At 33.7% G+C, this 19,008-nt stretch overlaps 1 protein-coding gene across 1 annotated transcript in view; it reads left to right on the forward strand.

The window, feature by feature from the left end:
- Window positions 1-19,008, forward strand: part of LOC105618882 (homeobox protein aristaless-like) — a 136,528-nt gene that overhangs the window by 98,827 nt on the left and 18,693 nt on the right. Inside the window, exon 2 of the mRNA XM_012200412.1 lies at window positions 10,078-10,453. Coding sequence (XP_012055802.1) covers window positions 10,078-10,453 — 376 coding nt within the window. The remainder of the gene's footprint in view (window positions 1-10,077; window positions 10,454-19,008) is intronic.

Consider the following 19,008-nt stretch of genomic DNA (forward strand, 5'->3'; position numbering starts at 1 on the left):
AATAACGTACTATATTAATTTATAATTTGATTTTCTCTTTTTGCTTCACAACAATTAGCTATAAATCTATTATTATTTGATACAGGTGTAGAAATTACTGTAATCGAAAGTGATCAATAACGTTATTATAACCAGTAAAATCATTACGAGCATGACGTAACATTCCGTCGATATTCAAGCCGACCAAGCATATATCTTTATCCATCCATAGAAAACGGCACATTATTAATAGAAATATGCACCTACATCCTATTACATATATATTTATCAGCGTTTAATTAATCGGTGCGCGGAATTCCCATTTTACGATCGTTAATGATCGAAAGATCCCGATGGTGGCAATTAAAGAAGTTTGAGCCGCATATATCTATCTTTGGGAAGATCTCTTCTTCTCTTTCTCTCTCGCGATAATCGATAATGTACACCATTGCGGCTACTATATTGACAGACACCGCGTGTGCGCGTACATCAAAGTATCAAGGCACAGCGAAGTATGTGCAAATACCGCCGGCGGCGGGCAACTTGGCATTCCCTGGCGATCATGTGTGCAGAAATCATTAACGATTGCTATCGAGGCGCGGACGTAGAACGAAACGATATATATGCGCCATGACTTAAGCTGCTACCACGCAATGTCGGAATTAATTTTTATTTGCGAATCGGCATATCGTGGCGTGCCCCGCGTCTCTCGATTCGTGATCAGCGCGAATGATCGATGATCGGCCGATACTCCGGATGCCGCGCAAATTACACTTGCCGCTATCTCTGCGATCATTAATTACTCACGTGTGCGTAAATCGTCGGTGGATGCTTTCTCCGGGTTGATAATAGACCAATTTGCAGATTGTAAACGAGAATCGCGCGCGAGAAGAGGGAACGTGATTCGGCATTGCATTTCGAGCACGATCGCGATATTCATGGGCGTTGTAAGGAGGTTCTGCCTTTTTCTTTTTTTTTTTAAACTCTTACATGCAATGAAAGAAGATTCATTTGTAATCCTCTCGATATTCAACATTATATTATAATAATAGTATAATAGTATAAAGAGGATTAAGACCGGACACACGAAATTTCTTCAATAATAGTGAATTAAATACAAAGTATTTATTAAGTGCCACTTGGAAAGTTTAAAAGAGCATTTGATTTTTTGTAAAAAGTGCAATTAATATTAATTACTTTATAAATAATACTAACGATACCTCGAACATAAATAATATTGATTTAATATTAATATTGAGTTTGACAACTGACCAAGTTGGATCCTTCATGCGGTCTCTTTATAATTATTATTTTTATTTAAACATAACTGATGGAAAATTAATGGGTCTTGAAGAAAAACCTTGTCGACGCCTATGACGTTTAATCCTCGCCTTTCTCCGACTCCGCCGGGAGATAATGTTTCATCGGCGTTCACTGGTAGTTGCGTGCGTGTATGGCTATATGTGTACACGCGTACTAACAAGCACGCGTCCCAGTTTACACGATAATCTTTACAACGTAATAATCGGCGGATACGTGAGCGCCCGACGGGGTCGCGGGACGTTTCGCCGTCATAAATACGCAATCGCGATCGTGGCGCGATACTTCGCGCGGTTTGCGAACCACGATCGAGAGAGTCAATCGCGCGTGTATAGTGGAACGGTGGGAATCGTTTTTACGGATCGTTGCCAAGCGAAACAGATTCGTGCTAAATCATAAGACGTCAATCGTAAACACGCGAAAAATTACGCGATACGAAAACCAAGTGCAATAGAAAAATAATAAGATCATAAAATAATTTGATTGATAATCATATTTTGTTATTATGACACCAGTACGAAAATTTATAGTGGCCTTTAACCCGTCGAGCTTTAACTGATTTGAATCACTTCGATTTATTAAAAGTATACCGCGTTTACTGCTAAGAATATGTATATACTGCAAAAGTATGTGTCACATTTTTTTATTGCTGAATTAGCATATATTATACTTTCAACGATCTATTGCAAAAAAATATAACTATGTGCCCAAGCGGAAAATTTACTTATCTGTTTTGCGAATGATTATTATCGACTATATTGGTATTACGCACTTACGTAAATCACCTGGGTCTGAGTCAATCTTTTTCTTTTATAATGGACCACGAGATATCGAAATTGATCTATTGATTGAATCACGTGGAATTACACAAATCAGTAGACTATCGTAATCGGCCTACCAAGAAATCACTTTACAACGTTCGTATACTTCATCACGGATTAATTACAAAGGTATTGCGTAATGAGATGAAACACGAGTTTTAAATTAGCGAGCATAAGAAATAGCTGCTGCACAAATGTGTTCTGTACAAAAAATAGAGTTTATGCAAACTTAATTAACTCGTGCAATATACTCATTTGAAATAATAAATTTCTTATAATTGAAATAATAATCATAGATATAATATTTTTGTATAATCATACAAATGCATTTTCTTGAAATTAATTTGCTTTATAATTATTAGCCATTTGTTTTATAAGTACTAGTAATTTGTAAAATAATTGTAACTTGTAATTTCTAATAATTCGTAAAAAAAAATTGTTATATAAACTGCAGTAAAGAAATTTTACTGAACCAATTAAACATTATACTGCCCCACCTTTAAAATATTTTTATTTTTGTGTTTTTATATTTATCATAATTTAACATTGATAACAGATGGACGCAAAATCCGATTTTTCCTCTTTGATAGCAGAGGAATTAAGGTTAATTGTTCCAAGAGCGGTAAAAAAGTCAAGGTGGCAGAATGAATAACGTAAAGGGTCAGAGGTTGCTCTCACACGTCCGGGACATAGTCAGCTGTTGCCGTTTCATATCTCACAATCTTACCGCGCTCTTCGAGGCATTACGAGAGCAGGGGTTACGAGTGAATTCGTGGCGCATCGGATGCGCATTGCCCGTATCCGGAAGGTACATATATCCGGCGTTATCTACGCTGTTATCGCGGCAGGAGCGAACAGACCAGAAGACTCGCCGATAATTCGTAATTGCTGCTTATTATCGCGCTCGAGGGATCGAACACGGCCAAGCGACGCCGGTTCGTGTCACAGGATGCATTGATGCGTCTATTAGCGCAAATTTGCAAGTATGATTCGATGTGGAAACATCTCTCCCGAATGTCACTGACCGAAGTATCTGAACCGATATAAAAGACGCTCGCGAGAAGATTATATTATCAAGTGTCGTTCACATGAATTCTAGCGCTCTTATATCGTGATAATATTATGTAATTGCATTTTTCACACATATGTTATATTAAGAATTAGTGTCGCCACAGTAAATGCGTAAAAATTTTTTCTCAGAATCCCTTATGTTACACCAGAGACCTCAACTAATTTTAATCATAATTTAATATTATTGTAATTAGTCTTAAATATTAAATTATTTAAATATGTATAATTGAAATTATTTAAATTTTATATTTACATAATTATATGTGAATATAATTTTTTTAATTTGTATTCAATACAAAAATATTAAAAAATCTAAAAACAAAACTTCTCAAATATTTTACTAAAATACAGTGTATTTTCTATATTATCATGAAATTAATATTGTAAAATCAAGTCTTGTATAAACTTTACGTGTTTTCGAGTTTTGGTATTTGATACAGAATATCGTTGATTAGTAGATTCGAATATAATATGTATAGTAGAACCTATAAATAGTAATATACTTTGATCTCATGAGAACCTGTTTTACATATCGGTGAACTAAATAGATTTGATTTGAACTAGATTACCACGGATTAAAAATAGAAACTCTTTTTCTCTTTGCATTTTCTTTTTGCGTTATGAATCTAAGTCCACTCCGTAACATTTTACTCGCTTCGAATTAATTAAAAGAAATACGAGTTTCAAACTAATAATAAGCAATTGCAGTTACAAAACAAACACGATGATTAGACATAATAGGATGAATAAACAGAAGCGGTAATTTTATATAATTCGCGCGATGAGATGCAGGAAATCTCATGGATGGAAAAATCATGGAAGAAACTTTAATTGGCACTTGCAGTACGGATTAGCGGGTAATTAACAGTCACCGTTTGTCGCCCGCCATGCGTACGCGTACGTCGCGTTCGCGTACGCGGCCACAATGACTTAGCTAATTGGTTGATTGCGACGCGCTAATTTGCACGGTCGTAAATCGCGGACATGCAATGTACGGACGTATGTACATGTGCAAGCAGACGCTAACGGCGCACAAATGTAGCAGAAACGATGCAGTTTTTCAAACTGCTTTAGCGAGGGAAACGACAGTGAATGCATTTGCACTCTCCAAGATTCTGCACGTTCACACCACATCGTTGACGCACAGCTAAGGAGCAAAGCAAATTTACTTAGACTTTTTCGTAACTTACGGATTAAAATTTTTTGGTTGAGCCAAAGATTGATGTTAAATATAAAATAAGTTTTTGTTACTTGCATTACTTTGAAACTTCATTTTCCGACAAAGCGTATTTTCAACATACGAAAAATAATAAAGGATTGTCTTATATTTATTTAAAATTAAAAAAAACATAATGAAAACTAATATAGGTACACGATTTTATTGGTTCTATTAGCAACATAATATCTCTCTGCGTTCCATGCGAGATTAATCACTAGTTAGAACCTTGCAATTCGCTCTATCATTTCTAATCGAGCGTGACGTATCTAATTGAACATTCATGATATTGTCAAGGCGCGCGGAACAGTCGATGGAGAGAAATAAATGGGCGTTCGCGAGATCGAACTCGCGGTAAATTAAGTAACGTCGATGCGATGCAAGTTACCACTCGTTTCGCGATGGAATCGCGTTAAAACACGTTCTCGTCGATGTTTATTACGACGTACACTTGCGACACATAAACCAGCTATCGTTCATTAATCCGCGCCGAGAATAACTTCAAGATAAGCATACAAAGTGGTCGTGGTATACAGTCGATGATTTGTATAATTTTGCTGAAAACAATTTGCTGTATGACATTTATAAATTTGTGCTAATTAAAGATTTGCGTGTTCTCGACATTTTCATTTGCATATTGTCATTTAAAGCTATTATATTGTCAATCAAAATTACTCTGCTATGTAATTGACATTAAAGTGATAACATTATTCCCTTGCAATTATCTTGCATGTATATGGAATAAAAAAATTTCTATAAAGAGTATATATACACAGAAAAAAATTTTGTTGAAATATCTAAAATTTAGCTAGATAGATTTGAAAATTATTTTGTTAAACTCAAAATAATTATGAAAAACGCTCAATTATGACCGATACTGCAAAAAGTTTTAGTTTTCTAGTAATTTTTAGCTGTACATCCTATATAATTATTTTGATTGTTTAATAAAATGATTTTTAAATTCTCTCTCTCTCTATAATTTTCACAATGTTAATATTAACATCAAAATGAAGATTTAACACCACGCATTTTAAATTCACATTACACGCTGTTGATATAAATAGGGATTTTAAATCTATATCATATTATAATAATATTATTATTAATATTATTAATATTATATAATAATATTATTATTAATACATGATAAAAATTATAGCCATGATAAAATGGCTTAAACTTAGTATCTACTTATATTTTGCAGAACATAGAGTGTAGATACTTCAGCAAAAATTGTTCTTTTCATGTGTGAGTGTGTAATAGAATTAATGCCATTGATTTCTGTAATGCAATTATGTTATAGAATATTTTTTGTAAATTATAATTGATCTATCCTGTAGAAAAAAAATTACATTAAAAGTTGCAATTAACTATTATATATATATATATATCTGTGTGTTCCTTACGTTAATTTCATTATTTTTGCAAAATGAAGTTAGCTCTCATCAATCGGTGCAGAGTAAATGGTGCTAAAAATAAAAAAATCAGCATGATCGATACATAGATGCGTGATCTTGCGGATGTATTTACCCGTTCGATCAAGCTAAAGAATTTAATGTGCCTTATCATATAAGGAAAGAATACGAGAGAGCGAGCGCTTAGAGAGCGACTCCCGATTCCTCGGCATGCGATAAAATTATAGTATTTACGTGAATTAGATTTCGGTTTCGGTAATTTTCAGTTAATAACGACGAGGCGAATTGGCCGGCGAGTGAACGCTAAGTGCGGCCTCAGGCTCTATTAATGCTATTATAATGTAAAAGGCTACCTACACGTTCCTTTCTTTCTCTCTCTCTTTCTCTTTCTCTTTCTCTCTCTCTCTCTCTCTCTTTCGCTCTCTCTCTTTTTTTTCTAACTTCATGTCTCTTTTTCTTTCCTTCTTTCTCTCTTTCTCTACCTTCTCTCTTTGCGCGTCGATGAACTCGTAGTTGCACACATCATGAGTATACGAACAAAAAGGAAAATCCGGTGAGGTTTAGGCCCGTTGTATATTATCGGCATTACGTCGAGGCTACCTGCATTATAAGCTCATTTCCGATAAATTGACTCGATTAAAAACTGCCGCTTAAGAACCGCGTAAACCACTTCGATCCTTTCCTCCTCCATCCCGCGCCCGTCTTTTCGACCCTCGCTTTCTATCGAACTGCCCGCTTCTAGAAATTTACTCAATCGGCTGCCGTTTTCTCTAAAGACTTCACATATGAGCATATATCGAAGTACGTAAGAGCTATGTTTCACCGATATGCGCGAAACGTGACGGGGATACTCACAGTCATTGCAAATTAAATTTCTTGCAAGATTTAAAATGATGTAACTATAGTATCTAGACAAATAGAAAAGAAAGCAATAATTCGAGAATAAATAAATACAATTTAAATATCATATATAAAAAGATATTTTAATATTATTTAATTTTATGATTTAGAGAAGTATATTTGAACTGTTAATATATTTGTATTTACGCGTTTCGTAATAATTCTCTGTTTAATCAAGAAAATATATTGCAAAATTATTCTCTTAAAAAATTATCAATAATTTAATTTAAGTTAATATTAATTGTTCAATGTGACTGTCTTTAATATTTTATCCTAGCAATTATTAGTCTTTTCATTCATGTATTAATTAATACTTACTTTGTAATCCGGCTTCAAAACCACTGGTTGACGGATATTTATTGCCAACGATTCCGTTACAAGTTTACAAGCAATATCGAACGCCGTTACACGATGGCGAGATTGCGATCATGCCAAGGTGCGGGCTCGTAGAAATCATTAATTCCTACGAGGTGAAGCCGCGGTGAAAGGAGTGATACCTCTGCCGCACGCGCGCGTATGTCAACGTTTACATCTAAAATTTATTTATTTTAACTCGCCTCTTTTTGATATACATATGTGATAATAAATCATACGTACATCCTTATATTTTCTATCTCGTCATATTGCCTTATGTATTTAAAATTGATATTCATTAATTTTAATATTATATTAAGTAAACATCATGTATCATTACTATAGAAAATTAATTAACTCAGCTTTATAAAAAAAGGAGGAAAAACCTGATTTAAACACTGACAACTTCGATGTATACATGTAAGATTATTTAAAATCATTAGGTCTAGCTATAAATTTTTTTTATTAATAATAGTGATATCATTTCTATTTGAGAAAAAACTTTTACGCATCCTTTTTCAATGCAATGACTTCATTTAAATTGTTTATACTATATATGCAATCATGTAATGACGGATGACATTGATATCGAATGAATAACAATTTTTTCATTTACCGCAAAAGCCTCACTCTGCGCGTGTGTTGAATTATTCTTTTTCTAATGATTTTTTTAATCGTTGCAACATGCGTCGATTAACTGCGGCAGATTTGCAAGATACAGAGAGGAAGCACGCGATTAAAAGGATTGTTTGAATATGAACAAGAGCTCGAGAGAAGCGACAGTATCGTATTTATATCATATTTTGTTCAATTGATAATCTGCATAATATGTATTTCTTTCATTTTTTTTTAAAAGGATACTTGCACATAACTTATATCAGCATGATTTTTTTAGCATTCACAAAGACGTTCTCGAGATAACAAATATGGTTTACACGCAGATTTATTTCGGATGTATTTAAATTATTCAAATGTAATGCAATCTATTTTTTATACAGTTAGATTTTAATCTTTGCATTAAAATATTCTATTCTCATTGTTGAAAAAATCTTATTACGCAAGAAGTATTTTTATTTGTATTAATTTTTTAATGTAATGTATACGATATAATTTTTTAACTCCATTAAAAAATTTTCATTAAACAAAAAAATTTTTATTAGATTAAATTTAATTTCAATACTATTTACGAATTGAAATAACGAATTAAAATAATTTTAATAAGATACTTTTATAATTATAAAAAAAAATACGAGTAATACTTGTGAAAAATATATTTTTTCTTGATGTGACAACAATTAACCGATTATATTATATTGATACATCTTTCTTATATTGATTATAAAAAAAATACTTGGCATGCCAGAACGAAAAATCATTCTAATTTTTATTTAGAGACGTAAAACTTTTTACGGACTAACAGCCATGTTAAAGGTTAGCCTAATTATTACAACGGTAAATCTGTCCATGAAGGCGGAAATTTGAAGCGCGGAAATTCCAAATCCCGAGATAGTTTATAATTTATGGTCGGTGCATCGAGTAAGCCGTCGTTTAAATCCATTCCTAGCGGAAACTAGACCGCAACGATTTCCCTGACCATTCGTGGAATCTGATCATTGCTGATAATAAGTTGTGGTCGCCGCTTCACGTCACAACTGATGAATCGTTTCACACTATAACACGTTCGCATTTCAGTCGCGAGCAGACGGCCTTAACGAGAGCATAGTTTTTTCCTATTCATCCTAAGTATCAATCGATTCATCAATGATATAGATATATATCTTGGGTCTCTATAAATTTTTATCTTACAGATTCTTATAAGGCCTGATTTTTCATAATCTCATTAACTTGTAGTTAAATTTAATCTGATGATAATGTAAAAATTGTATTTTTCTATCTATGATTAATCATTAAACTGATACTCTTTTATAATGAATAACTCAAAGTTACCATTACAAAATTACTAAACTAGTGATTTTGTAATGGTAAAGTGATTAATCATAGAAGCTAGAAAAAATTTTTATATATTTAAATTTTTATATTATCAAGTCAGATGATGTTTACATCACAAGTTAATGAAAAATCAGATTTTAGATTATACTTTAAACAATTGTTATGATATTGGAGTATTATAACATTTATAATAATATATGTACAAAGTCAAAGATTTAAAACATGTGTAAATGTATGAAATATATGACTAATATCTGTAATTTCAACAAAATCTGTAAAATTCTTCATATGTGCGAATTATAATTTTACAGATAGAACTTTAATAATCAATGATGTTATTTCCAATCTTATCATTACTTAATGATATTGTTTTTATTTTTATTTCTGCAATATCATCTGAAAGCATTCAAAATTAGCTATTTTGCACATATAAATAGTTTACTGCAATTTTTTTTATAAAACAGACGAATCGCAATGATTATCACGGTGGGTATAAAATTTAGACTAAAAAAAGGTTAAAATCCTAATATAATTTATAAAAAATTATAATCTAAGTTATATTACCATTTGTTATATTACTATTTATTACCATAAATCTCATAAATAATAACCTTAAATTTTATTCATGAAGTAAATTTAAATTTACCAAAATTATGCTGGACTCCGTGATCCGAGCAGTTTATACAATACCCGAATTGTGATGTCCGTAATTATATTTGTGTTAGTACACTGAAAAACTCATTTAGTTGAATCAACCAAGAATTTGCCCATATCCAAACAAAGAAATTAATTGATGTAATAAAATAATTTAATTGAAGCAAAGCATTTGATTATTGTAACATTTCACTTGTTTCTAATAAATATTGACATCTGATTGTCATAACAACTTAATAGCTTCAATTAAATTATTTTATTGCATCAATCAAAGATTTGTTTGCCCATATTCAAACAAAAAATTAATTGATTCAACTAAATGAGTTTCTTAGTGTATAAATGACAAAATTATACCTATGTTATTGTTCAAGAGTAACATAATTATTTGTCTATGCAGATCATTCGTCGCGAGGAGGCAGCGAGCAGGCCGTCCCGCAGACGAGTCCTGCGAGCAGCACGAGCAACTCGAGTCAGGTGACTCAGGTGAGCCAGCAGTCTCACCCGCAGTCTCACCAGCAATCGGTGCCGGCGTCAACGACGACGACGACAACACCTCAGTCCACTCAAATGGGTATCTCTACCGAGGAGGTAAGACCCGAAGAAGAGGGCACCCACTCAAGAGCGGCACCAACCAGCCCCGAAAGCGAAGCGGAGGCCGATGACTTTACGCCCAAGAGAAAGCAACGTCGCTACAGAACGACTTTTACTAGCTTTCAGTTGGAAGAGCTTGAAAAGGCTTTCTCTAGGACGCATTATCCGGATGTGTTTACGAGGTGAGTCGACTGACCATCAAGCAATGGTCTAATAATCTCGAGCTTTATCTTAACTCAAATGGCTGGGGTGAGTTCATTTAGATGGAATTTTATTTGGAATTAAAAAAGTTGGTATGCAAAGAATATAGGCGTCGTGATTTTAGAAAATCAAAATTTCTCCTAAATTAAACACATATATTGTAAGAATAATACTGCAAATATCAATCTTATATATAGATATACAATTTTGCTAAAGTATTTAAAAATTTAACTAGATGATACAGATTTGAAAATAATTTTATTGGGTCATCAAAATAATATCATGTAAAACACTTAAATATTAAAAATAATGTTAAAAAGTTTTGACATTCTAGCAACCCGTTTGAACGTTCTATAATTATTTAGATAATCCAAATAAAATATTTTCAGATCTATATTTAACTTTTTAGATAAAAGTTAAATAGATCTGAAAATATTCTTCAATATTTCAATAAAATCGTTTTTTCCTTGTACAATATACAGCCACAATTAAAACACACCAAATAAATAGTGACATAGAATAACATAAAATAATTCTCTATGTCAGAATAAAAAAATATTTTAAAACTTTTTTATTATATACATTTAGCATCAAAAATATATGTGCTCGCTGTGGAATATTAATAGATGGTAACTAATTTAGCATTAGATTAGTAATCATTTAAAACTAAAACTCTATTTAAAAGTAAAGAAAAGCTGAGCTTTTCGATCTCGAATTAGTTTTTATTTTATTTTTTCATGGATACTCCATGTAAATCCTAAATAATGTAACGAAAAATGTTTTATTTTTATATTTTTATAATTATTTTTATTTTGTTTTTATTAGGATTCTTTGAATGTTACTACACAAGAAATGCGCGAAATTAGAAAACGTGAGACTAATGCATTTGAACGAAGATCAATTATTACAAAGCTATTTAGAGTTGCGATCTGTCTTTCGAAGACAACCCTAGACGACTAAGAGCTTATGGTATATCTCGGTGACGGGATAGGAAGCTCGTGTACCTCCCATGGATCCAGACGATAGGCAAGGTGTCTAGTCGCATTTATCAGGCTTTAGGGTCCACGTTCGGAAGAGTAACGGAATTTAGATACAATATAGAGACCGATTCGGCTGCCACCCAAATATTTTGTTGTCTGGCTCCTGTGCACTCTCCTGGCTATTGCCGATAACGTTGTTACTTACCAAAATTCTTTTTCAAAAAATGGTCTCCGCCGCAAGATATTTACGATGGGTGCACAGGTAGTCCTTGAGCATGGTTATAAAAGAAATCTGGTTATCCTAAGTGTATATATTACCTGAGACAGTCTCGAAATAGTGATGACCGGGTGACGGCTGGAGACAACGAGTAGGTATATAAGCATATCGTGTTTTAAAAAGGTATACTTAATGCATGTTAACGCAGAACCTTAAATACACTAAAGTCTTAAATCTGGAAAATAATCGAAAGTCTTAAAAAAAAATAATCTTAGTGTTCAGGCTCTAGCTTAGACTCCAGGAATGACTAATCTAACCTTCAATTGGTAGCAGTTTGGAGCAAAAAAAGCAATTACTTGTCGGGTGCAACAATCGATAAGATTAATATATATCTTTTACTATAATTATCATAATTTTTTATCAGATTTTTGTGTCTCTAACAAATTTTGAGACTAAAGAATTTGGGAAATATCAAATTAATATTAAGAATATAAGATAATTACTATTTACTTAATAATATGGAACGTTCATTTAAATGTATTTCTTCTAGTTTGCTGTTGTTATTTTACACATTCAAAATAATTTTGACATAAAAATATATACTTTATAGTACGTATTTTAGAAAAAGAAGAACGAAATTAAAGTTAACTCGAAAGTTTTGAAAACAAAACCCTTCGAAGCGCTTTTAAAACGTAGTTTTGAATAATGATGTCTGTTTCCTTCTTTAATCTGAATCCATGGTAGAATCTAAAATAAATCACCTATCCATCCATGCAAGTTTGCTAAATCCGCGAGTGTAAATTCGTGGAACGATACATCGATCATCGGGCCTTCCTGCAGCCAGACTGACGATCCTCATGCAAATTCCCATCTGTAGACGCGGAACGACGGTTTTGCATTATTAAGTCCCCTGCACACCCGGGTCCAGTTACATACGTACAGTATATCGTGCCGCCATTGGGCTGCGGCGCAATCTATCTGGGTAGCTTTTTCTTTCTTCTTGTTCTTTTTTTACTGTCTTCCTCCGCGCCGTGGAACACCCGGTAGGTAACTAATAGCGGTGTAATCGCTCGTAATAGGTCCGGTCCTGCGGCCACGGTATGGGTTCTCGTAATTAACGAAGATGGTAGGGAGTATGCAGAGAGAGGTGAAGCAGGTAGAGTGTCCGTGGTGTACGGTCAGGGCTGGAGATGTATTCGCGAGTATGGCGAGACAAGCTGCACATTCATGCACGCGTGAAACTGCGCCGAAGATAGCCTTAACGAGCTAAAATACAAATCCCCTTCGTTTATCTAGCAAAATTAGAACTGAACCTCTCAGAAGAGGAGAACAAGGCGATTCCGAACGAGTTTTCCGTGTAATGAAAAAAATATTTTTAGAATAGATTTTTAGAAGAAAATTAATTGAAATTTCTAATCTGTGATGAACAGTATTGTGAAAAATACTTTAAAAGATACTTAATCTTTGTAGTTATGATTTAAAAATTAGTGTGTCAATTTTTAGGAAATCAATTTCAATTGTACGAAAAAATTAATAAATAAGAAAAGCACAGACAACTTTTTGACTGTGAATTTGAAAGAGGCGAGAATTATTATTTTGTTGCTCGTTAAAATAGTACGCACTTAAAAGCAATAAAGTTTCGTAATTTAATAGCATTGCGAGTACTGACACCTGTCGGATTTTCAATCACCCAATGTATTATTTTCGTAATAAATATGTACTTCCTTATAAAGCCGACACCTATTTATTTATAGCCATAAAAATTCCTTTTATTCTTAAGAAAACAACCGTAATTAACTTGATTGGTTTCTAATAACATTCGTCGCCCGTATTAATTTATTCCTTGTCCACTTATACGGGCTTCCTGCCTACGGAAAATTGCTCGACGTTTTCTGCTGTTAGGATAAATTGATCCCCCGTTTCTTCCGCTATTTCGCCGTGTGGTAATATTAATTTCGCGCTAATTGGATTTTATGGTCGCTTAGTTTTATTGACTAGCCTGACGAGAACGAGCGGCAGAGAGAAAGAAAGAGGGAAAGAGAAGAAAGTAAAGTCGTGGAACATGACGCATATTCATTAAGCGTGCCTTTACATATAAGGGCAGACATGCGATTGGGACCTATCGAAATATATGTATATCGATGAGATCCTAAAGAAGATGCTAGTACGGCCTTAACTTCCTGGACGTCATGAATGAAAATTCATTCGCCAATAAAAGACACGTGTTCCCGCACGGCGGCGAACCATGTACATCGAATTGGATATCGATAAACATTTCTCTTATATTCATCGTTTATTTTTCGATCAGCAAATCGGTCCGAGAGTAATCGAGCGAGCTCTCTTTTGGATCCTTCATGATTTTAACTTTTGTAGACATTCTCTCACCCATAGAATAGAATGCTTTTTTATATTTTCATATTTTTACTTATCTATTTCTTTTTACTATTTCATATCATTTCTTTTTACTATTTCATTAATAAAAATTCTTCTTTGTGTTATTAATCTCTTCTCTCCTAATTATTTTTTATTAATTATAATATATGTTTGTTTCTATTCATATTTTTACTTGCTTTCAATTTTTCCATTTCTCTATTTTTTCGTTACCAAAAGGGCTTTCTTGAGGCCAATTTTGTCCGCGACTGACAAAGATAGACGGAGATAGCCCCGAACAAGCTGTTGATGACAGGACAACATTTTGCGGAATGCCGTTTCCAAATGCGATAACAGATAAGTACGGACTTTTTGCGAGAGCCGCGAATATAAGGCCCGAATGGCATTTGCGAGGGAACGCGCGGATTACCAGATTCGTCCTGTTTATATAGCACTTAAAGCCGGCTTGCCACGTAGGCTCGCAAGAGAGCGTGGCCACTTGCCTTTACGAGCTCTTAAGATCTAATTTAGATTGTAGTGTTGCGGTTCAGGCCCATACTGCTACCGACAACGGCGACGGACTAATCGTTCGACCGTGAGCGGTCCCGACCAGTCCAGATCTGTCTGTGTTGGTTTTAATTTTTTATCCCGGTTGTAAACTCCAGGAGAGAAAAAGAGAGAGAAACGAAGCGCGATTAAAGTGATGAAATCTTGTCGTCTTTTCAAATATTCAGCTACTTATTTTCTCTCTAGTAAATGACATAGCTAATTAATAACCTCATAAATGTTAACACGTATGGAGTGTTTAAATGTGAAATTACTTCCAACGTGGTACTCAGTCAATTTTCATACCAATGTCGATGTGATTGAACAAAATTTAATCAGCGCTTCGCCTTGCTAGCTTCGATTTTTTTAAATATGTGTTCTATAATTATGGTTAGAAATTTGTATGTTAAAGAAAAGTCAAATTATTGCAGTATAATTATTTAAACTTATTTTCTGAATGTCAAGGGATACCTTAGCTAATTATATAACAAAACTCTTTGATGATTTTCCATTTCTTAATTGCTCCGACTAGCCGGGCGCCATTTCGTCCCGCATTCGCTTCGAAAACCTGACTCGGCGGAATATCACGCGCGGCCACCCCCGTCGTGCGCGTTCTCAATCTATCCGCCCAGTGGATCCATAAAATTTATCGTCCGTTCGCGTCGCGTTTCGAGGGATCCACCTGTTCAAAGGGCCGCGCGACGCGCTTCTCGGTAAATCATTCCAAAGGATGCCTTTATATCCGCGGGGTGGGCCGGTGGTGAGTTTAATAAGGATGATTGTTTCCAGTGATCCATGGAACGGAACCAGTTCCACGGAGCGGTCTCTTCTTCTGTTCTCCTCTCCCTCTTCTTCTTTCCATCACGACTCTAGTCCTCCTCTAGTCCCGGACTCTCCGTTGCGTCCAGGACCCACACTCCTCCTGTCATTAATCGACCGACGACGAGTCATGCTCCCGATTAGAAACGCCGCCGACCCGTTATTCGTTTCTCAACAAATAAGATTAGTGCCTTCCGGAGTTAATTAGTGGACGATGTTACCTCGTCCCACGGAAGCGGCATTGGATCTCCGTCACCGTTAAATGACATAAAGTCGATATAAGCCTTCTTTTCATTGTTTTCAGTCGGTCATTGCTTCATTATGAAATTAATAAATTAATAACATGGTGAACCACGGATAAAAATTTATACAAATATCTATATTATACATTATAAAAGTCAATAATAAAAAATTTCTTTTTGTTAAAAAATTCGTAAAAGTTTTTTTCTTTTATTTACAGATAATATTTTGTTATTCCTTTTGAGATAATATATTAATAAAGAGATAAAATTTATAAAAGAATATATTAAGAATATATAAATAACTACAGATATTGCTTTAATATAAATATGCTGTTTATGATTTATTACATCTTATTATTTCGAATTTTTAATTGCTTCATACTTTAATTCTTAAAACAATATTAAAATAATCACGATATCAAAGTAAGAAGTTTCCAAAGTCAAAGTTTCCAAAAATATTCTTAAAATATATACATAATAAATGTTTAAAAAAAAATCTCTTTTTTTATGAAACAATGAAGTGAAAATATTTCTACTTGATCTATGAACTGTGTGCATTTAAGCATTTTATTATTGTCAACGATTCGAGTCTACGCTATTCTGTCTATTCGGATTCCATTCGAAGCGACGAAAAAGATTGTTAGACTGTCTCGGGACTCGTCCCTCCTCGTTCCTCCTCGAAGACGGGCTGCATGGCCGAGCAGGACGAAGGGCTTCGTCTCGCGAAGTGCGAAGGAGATCGAAGAGTACAGGTTTACCGGGGTCCATCCCTCATCCGATTGGCGGTAGTGTGGCCAATCAGTAATTGGCTCTCCACGCCGTACGCGTATTAAGCGCGCATTACGCACGCATTACGCAGCCGGCTACCGGCTTCTCTCTTTCGCCTCGCTCCTCACAAAGGTAGCGGTCACGGCAGGTATGCGCGCACGGTCGCGGATCCTGCTCGAGAATAATGCGAGCGGCAAAAGCCGCTTGTCACCCCTCGTCAGTGCGAATTACTTGTCCGGCCGGCGCGATTCGTTATTAAACATTATCGATACCGCGCATAAGGAGGCGTCTTTCTAGATGACGTATAAGGAAGGCAAGAAGCTTCAGGCGTCGCTTATTATACCGAGGCTCGAATTTCGTCGACGAATTTTGTTATCCTCTCTTTTTTACGTCACATTACAGATAACAATCGTGTGTGCATAAACTCTGTTCAGGATATTTCAATCGTAGGAATGTGTATTTTATTGAACATTTTATCACTTTATGTCATCTTGATTATTTTTTAAGTTTAATTTTGTATTCTTTGCAATATTCCATTTTATTCTTTTTTTCCCTTAAAAATGTATGTGATTATTAAAAAAATTTGCTTAGCTAATTGTATCGAATGTCTATCGAATACTTTCTTTATATTTAATATTGTTAATGTACCTTTTATTTATTCTTTATCTATCTATATTACAATGTGAAAACTTTTATAACGTATAATTTTATAAGAAATATTTACTAAAATGTTGATAATAATCGACATTAATTAAAGACAAAGATGTGACTAATTTTTGTTTCATGATATCAATCATATGCTGATATCGCTATTACTTTGTAAATATAATTAACAAGTCTTTTGTTAGATCTTAAATTTATCAGAGAGTACATCGACTTACGCAAATACAAATTATGTAGAGATAATTACAATATGTGATTTATGTCAAGATAAATAGCAAATTCCAAGACTTGTTTATTCAACGCAACTGTTATGCACATAGACTGTAACGTGTCACACATTTATTGTGTGTTTAGATTATATATATATATATATATAAAACTCGACATTAACTCCTCTTAAAAGTTACACGCAGTAAATAAATTGACTATGTGTGTGCATGATTTGCTTTTATTTTCTTTCGACGAAAATGTTCTATAGAAATTAACAATCTCGGAATATAAAAATTATAAAAGACTAATTTAACGACACAAAATGTTTTTACAATCAATAATTTTTAAAAATACTTTAAAAAATACGTGTATTGATAAAATTAGTATGACCTAACTTATCAATTAAGTTTAAGCAATTACCATTAATTTCAGAGAATCATTTAATATTTTATTCATCGTGTTATGAAAGAAATATTTTACGCAAAATTTAAATTGGAAAGAAACGTATCGCCTAAGGTGATTAAAAAATATTTCATCATTCAAACTGTCTCGGATGTGCCATGGCAAAACAATTACATCTTGTCATTAATAATAACTTAATGACAGCAGAATAATACCCAGTAACTCGCCATTAATCTGGAGAGAAGATAGAAGTAAAACCGGGGAACTCAACTTGGACCTAACTCCCGGAAAAAAAAACGTGTATAAAGCCTGCAGGCCGATTGGCGATCATGAGAAACGATTGCTTAGTATATAACGAGAATAATGAAAAAGGAAGAAAAAGGACAATAATGCCGTGGTTTCCTCTCGAATACATTTCTATGAATCGATTAATCACATAGCAAATTGTGCCCACAATTATTTATAGTGATTAATAATACTCACATAGATGTGATTATACCAAAAACGCCTTTGGTATTTTTAATTCTTTTGAAATGATCATGTTATATTCGCAATATAAAAGATTTTCTAATAGTTAAATTACCTTTAAAAAAAAATAAGACTAAAATAGAACTGCAGGTTTTTATTACCAACTCTGTGCAAAATTCTGCGAATTCAGATTTCTGTAAATTCAATGCTTCCATGCCGCGCGTGTTAAACAATAATAATTGTGATTGCGCCACGAGTGAGACAATCACGGCCGCCACATCGCGGTAACTGGCGGCTGCTCCGACCTCCCGGGTTAATTAGATAATGTAATTGTGCGGTAATTACTCAAATTACTCGCGCGCCAAGCCTCTTGCTCATACCAGCAATGTCATTCACGCACCCGCGCGCATTCTCTGTCTCTTCTGTCTCGTTCACTCTTTTCCCCAGCGACCTGTCTTTTTTCGCCATCTCAATTCGATTCTCTCGTATTTTCTCATAACGATAATGTAATCATCTCCGTAATACTCAAGATATGTATTTGAGATGCGAATCGTATGCAACTGTGGTCACCACACTACAGCACATGGATCGAATGAGAAAAAATCGATTTTAAATTGCATGGAAGCGAGAATTACACGGTAATTTATTGATACGAGATCGAATTATATAATATTATATAATAACAAAAGAAGAGAATAATTTATTTACAGGTATTAGAAAGTTAATAAAGATAAATAATACTATAAATTGTACGCAATATGTATGTATATATATATATATATATATATATATATATATATATATATATATATTATATATATATATTATTATATATATTATNTATATATATA

This window comes from Atta cephalotes (genome assembly GCF_000143395.1).
Source record: "Atta cephalotes unplaced genomic scaffold scaffold00018, whole genome shotgun sequence".
Taxonomy (NCBI): domain Eukaryota; kingdom Metazoa; phylum Arthropoda; class Insecta; order Hymenoptera; family Formicidae; genus Atta; species Atta cephalotes.